Here is a 4,868-nt window from a genome sequence, read left to right on the forward strand (position 1 = left end):
GGGTTTTCCAACCAGGAGTAAAGCTCGTTTCTGTACTAGTGAGTCCTTCTCGCCCAGTAGCAGCTCCGGCACCATGTACCCGGGCGTGCCTTCGGGATCCGTGTCGTCCGTGGGCGGTGGCGCGACCACGGACTTGGCGAGGCCCAGGTCGCAAATCTTGAGGCGTCCGTCTTCCGCGCCGACGAGCACGTTCCTGGCTTGAGGTCACGGTGCACGACGCCGTGCGCGTGCATGGTCGAGACGCCGCCCAGCAGCTGCGCCATGACGCGGCGCGTCTCCGACTCCGAGAACGGGTAGTGGTGCCTGTGGCGGTGGCGGCGCGAGACGATGACGTCGTGGAGGCTCCTCCCTGAGCCGCACCACCGCGGGGTTGCCCGCGCACGCGGCGAGCATGGCGGCCTCCCGCAGCAGCGCCGCCGCCGCCTCGCCGCCGGCGTGGAGGCTCGATTTGATGGCGACGAGCTCACCAGACTCGACATACCGTACCAAATGCGAATTGTAGTAATACATATCAAATCAAATATAAAAAAATATCAACTCAACTAAAAAATGCTAACTAGTATGCTCATCTCTCTTCCTCTACAAGTCAACAGGTTTCCTCCCATTCCTGAGCAATAATCCCATACTTGCTGGAATCTAATCAGTCATAAGTTTGCTGGAATCACGCATATCTGAGCATTTACACTCTGGAAAAAAAGCATGTTGCACATCTTGTATCCTTATTCACAAATAAAAAAAATAATAAATCTCTAATTATGCTCCTCAGCCAGCAAACAACCAACATATCAAATAATGTTAGCAACATCTCCCACAGAATGAATCAGAAATGACTACCATCCTCCCACAATCAAGAAACCGATGCACCTTAATAATTGTAATAATCTACCCTGTCAGCGTTTTGCCATATTTTCTGGTAATCTCATATGAATTAAAAATTAAAAATTATCAATCCTAAAGACAAGTGACACATTCCAACACAAAAGCACTAGCCAGTTGACCTACTAATAACGAAACAAACAGGAACAGCCTCTCGAGGTAGGTTCATCTCATCAGGAAACATTTGCACCGCCTCTATGGTGGAAGTCGAGATGTAGCACTGGCAGAGGTTCATCTCATCAATCAGCAAGAACCAGTTCATTAGGGTGGAAGAAAATAACCACATACATAACAAGATAACACTTGAACATAGAAGGTTTCTTTTTCTTAAGAATCGTTGACATTTTACATTTTTCCTTCCAAGTAGTCACTTGTAGTTGTATAAGTAAATCTATTAATCACTATAGCAATAGAGATGTCGTAAAGGAGACAAAAAACACCACCTAGACTATGAAGGTGTGCAGATTGCAACCAGATACTGATAAATGAGGGAATTGAACTTCCCCATACATAATGTCTATTAGAATGAGTCTAGAGGCTAGTAAACGAAGTTCAGTTTCATTATATATGAGAATTTTTGTTTCAGCATATGTAGCAATACATAGCAAATCAGACAAACTGTTTTGCTTACTTGGAATGGACAAAACGAAGATCTGCTGACTTTTATCTAAGTTCTCCATAAGAAATGCAGCTTGTCCTAGGTATCCCAGTAGAAGGCATGGAAGAACAAGAAACACAAAGGTAAGCTGCAACATATGAGCAATTTTAAGTTACCATAAAATATTTTGAAGGAGGAACATTTAGCCCTAAACAACAGGGGAAATACATGAACAGATTTAACAGAGAAGTAGCATAAATCAGCAAACATTGCCTCAGATCCTGTAAAAATATTAATCATGTAAAATGTCTTATTACTAAAATATTTCACTTTCTCTATGTTCATCTTTACATTAGATTTTAGTATTTCTTAGGACAAAAATGTTCTTAAAACTCAATGTCAATTGAATCAATATGTTTAGCTGCTGTTAATATGAGCCTTTGGGACTTTGATGTTTATTAAGAGAAAGTGCTATAAAAGTCAATGCCAAATGAATCACTTTTGGAACTTGTCGCAATTGGTTCCTACAGAGTATAAATAAATTCACAAAGAATGAAACAACTATTTACCTATAATATTCATGGAGTAAAAGCATGACTACAGAACGAACAATTCATCCATAATTTCCATTTTCTGCCAATCACTGATTTGTCCTGTACATGGTTGCGAGAAGTGGGAGGGGTGTTGAGAGTTACTTTTTCTTAAGGTTAGTACCACAGCTAACATCAATATTTACAAAAAGTAAACAAAGATAAGAAGAACTTACTTATTGCCACATGAGAAGCTGGTTCACGAGGGTAGTTTTTAGCTTCTGTGTATATACAACCCATTGCGATGCTAATAAAATAAGCAACGAAAAAAATTACTAATAATATCCATAAATCTATAAAGTTCACTATGTGAAAAAGGACAACTCAAACATCATTTGTTAAACTAAAATTAGCAATTAGATTTAAGCAATATGATCCTACATGTACCTTTCAAGACCATTCTCAATGAGCAGTTCCAAGCAGGACCGATAGCAGTGACTAAGTGCATTCTCTGCAGCTGTGTGATACTTGACAGCATATTTGGGGCCCACAGTATGGATGACCTTCCTACATAATGAATTAATACATGCATCTTAGCATAACTGAGATTACAGACAACCACAGAACAACATGTTGGATATGAGTAAATCTGTGTGTTCAATAGCTAGCTGCAGCAAAGTTAGACTTTCACTAAAGCTTCAATTACTGGCCACTGGAGGCTTGCTTGAAGTAACAAGTTATATGGGTTCAACAACACCGCTTGTTATATAAAGTGAATCAGGGTATGGATATGCGGTGTTTGTGAAACACAGGCACAGGGGGTATGCTTTGCTTAATCAGAAACAACCGTCACCTGCCACACCAAAATTATGTGAACTCCAGCGGTACCTATGTTGAAAAGCCTTACCTGCCGCACCTGCACGGCACCACACTGATGCTGCTGGCTGCAAGATACTCCCTGCTTTCACCCACCACTCTGCTAATAACAATCAAAGCTTGCTAATAACACTACCTATGTGAGTTGTGAGAGAAAAAAAATATAATTTGTTAAAGCTTAAGAAGTATGATAAACCGTACATGAAAAACCCAAAGCATAGAAGTACTTGCCTGTAAAGAAAATAAACAAATAGAAATATTACACAAAAAAGATAATAAAAAGCAACACTTTGCCTAACAAATTAATTAAAATGTTTAAGTTAACAAAATGGTGAAACTCAAAAACCCTCTCTTTGACACAGGTCATCCAAACAAATTCCCTCATTCTATCTGCATTATAACTTTTTTAGCCATCTTAGCTCAGTGGTGAATTAGATTAACAAAGAATCATTTCACCATCTTCCTGAAAACAAAAGGGAAAAAAGACACTAAGAATGAAAAGTCAATGTACACCTATGGAAAGGCAGACTATGTGGAAACTATTCTTAACAAGCTCTATTGGAACTAAGCATGGCCCCATCTAACCCATACTGGAAAAGCATCCATTTGAAATCAAGCACAACATTAAATTGCCTTACTATCCAGCATCAATATGTAGTAAGAATTTTAAAAAATGCTAAGTTTAATACTTTACACCTTTTACAAGTATATACAACCATATGCTATATCATTCTCCCTGGCCAATCTATTGTGTAGTTTAGTTGAAGATTATCTGTTAGTGATATCACAAGCAATTGCAATAATATCTGCCCCCAACAGGCTCCCAAGAGGCTCTGCACGACCTATCCACATGTCTGGTTGAGACCGGATATCGGACATCTCAATGCTTGAACTACCGGTGTCCACTGAAATATCATCGACTTCCCTACTTTCAAAGCCACTTGACAAATAGGATTACCTCAATCTGGAATAGCACCTAGGAAGTCAGAATTATCCAATTCTACAACTCTGAACCAAATTGAAAGTCACACACAAAATCAAGAAGTTTTCTGCCAAAAAATCTGAAACCCAAGATGAAAGACAGGGGAAGGACCTCTACCAGGAACGGATAAACAAAATCCATTTGTGGTAGGCATCTGACCTGGGACTTTGACCTCTTTGCGGCTCATGAGCATGGAGCTCGAGCAGTCGATGGAGCGGACGACCGCAATGGGTAGCGATGTCGTAGGGGCGCATGGAAGGGTCGGCGTGGACCGCGAAGCCACCGTTCCAACCACTTCAGCAGCGGCACGCGCGTACCTTGGGAGGCCTCGTCGCGGAGCAGCCGGTGTAGGCCAACTGGATTCGCTGCCCCCGAGCCTAGATCCGCTGACATCGAGGCCGGAGCCGACTGGATTTGCTCAGTGGGCATCATGAGGAGTTACTCCGTAAGTGGGATCGGTAGATGCCGGAGCAGCTCGACGTCACCATCGCGGATGCGTTGCTGGAGGCGATGGAGGAGCGATGGTGGCGATACGCGCGGTAGCAGGAGACGAGAGGGGTGCCGGCCTGGGGGCAGGCGGGGCCGGGCGCAGGGGGCTCCGACGGCGGCTCGACGTCATACTCCCCAGCGTGCACCTCCGTGGTGGACAGGTCCACCAGATCCGGCGAACTCCGACCGGCCCCGGCAAGGGGATGCTATGCGTCCCCGCCCACGGCTGTCGACTCACGAAGGGGCGAAGGAGGGGCGGTGCGCTCTAACTTTCGGTCACCGCCTCCGTGTGCTCATGCGGTTGCCGGATGGATTCGCCAGGCCTCCCTGTGCCTGGGCCCTGGAGCGGCCAGCTGCACGTAGATCTATGCGGTGTTAGCAACAACTCTCCGGCGGGGCTGGACCGGTCACCGGTGGGGTGGGGGAATGGAAGGAAGACGGAACCGTAGCGGAGGGAGAGGAAGAGGCGACGACGGCGGAGGGAGAGGAGAGGAAGAGAGGTGGCGACGACGGCGGG

The 4,868-nt window shown here is 44.5% G+C and overlaps 1 protein-coding gene across 6 annotated transcripts; it reads right to left on the reverse strand.

Moving 5' to 3' along the window:
• Positions 1 to 790: 790 nt before the first annotated feature.
• LOC136485208 (uncharacterized) lies at positions 791 to 4,127 on the reverse strand. Of its 6 annotated transcripts, none has more exons than XR_010766362.1 (6): positions 4,022 to 4,127; positions 2,452 to 2,571; positions 2,241 to 2,311; positions 2,044 to 2,127; positions 1,508 to 1,573; positions 791 to 1,111 (listed from the first exon to the last, which is right to left on the reverse strand). XR_010766362.1 is itself a non-coding variant. In XM_066482133.1 (5 exons), exons 1-5 carry the CDS (start codon positions 4,114 to 4,116, stop codon positions 1,050 to 1,052), a joined length of 414 nt encoding a protein of 137 aa, XP_066338230.1. In that variant the 5' UTR covers positions 4,117 to 4,127; the 3' UTR covers positions 791 to 1,049. The 6 variants fall into 6 exon arrangements, 3 of the variants coding, with proteins under 3 accessions (XP_066338230.1, XP_066338231.1, XP_066338232.1); XR_010766361.1 differs by having other exon boundaries at positions 1,508 to 1,622; XR_010766363.1 differs by lacking the exon at positions 4,022 to 4,127 and adding an exon at positions 2,912 to 3,524 and having other exon boundaries at positions 1,508 to 1,622.
• Positions 4,128 to 4,868: the final 741 nt, after the last annotated feature.

The sequence above is a fragment of the Miscanthus floridulus genome, chromosome 10 (assembly GCF_019320115.1).
Source record: "Miscanthus floridulus cultivar M001 chromosome 10, ASM1932011v1, whole genome shotgun sequence".
NCBI classification, from domain to species: domain Eukaryota; kingdom Viridiplantae; phylum Streptophyta; class Magnoliopsida; order Poales; family Poaceae; genus Miscanthus; species Miscanthus floridulus.

Bases quoted from the DNA above. Each gene is read 5' to 3' on its own strand.
- LOC136485208 (XM_066482133.1), bottom strand. From the start codon at position 4,116: ATGCGCCCCTACGACATCGCTACCCATTGCGGTCGTCCGCTCCATCGA. The intron at 1,574-2,240 runs GTAAGTTCTTCT...TGGGATACCTAG, and splicing joins AGCTTCTCATGTGGCAATAA to GACAAGCTGCATTTCTTATG. The intron at 1,112-1,507 runs GTAAGCAAAACA...CTGATTGATGAG, and splicing joins CTTCGTTTTGTCCATTCCAA to ATGAACCTCTGCCAGTGCTA.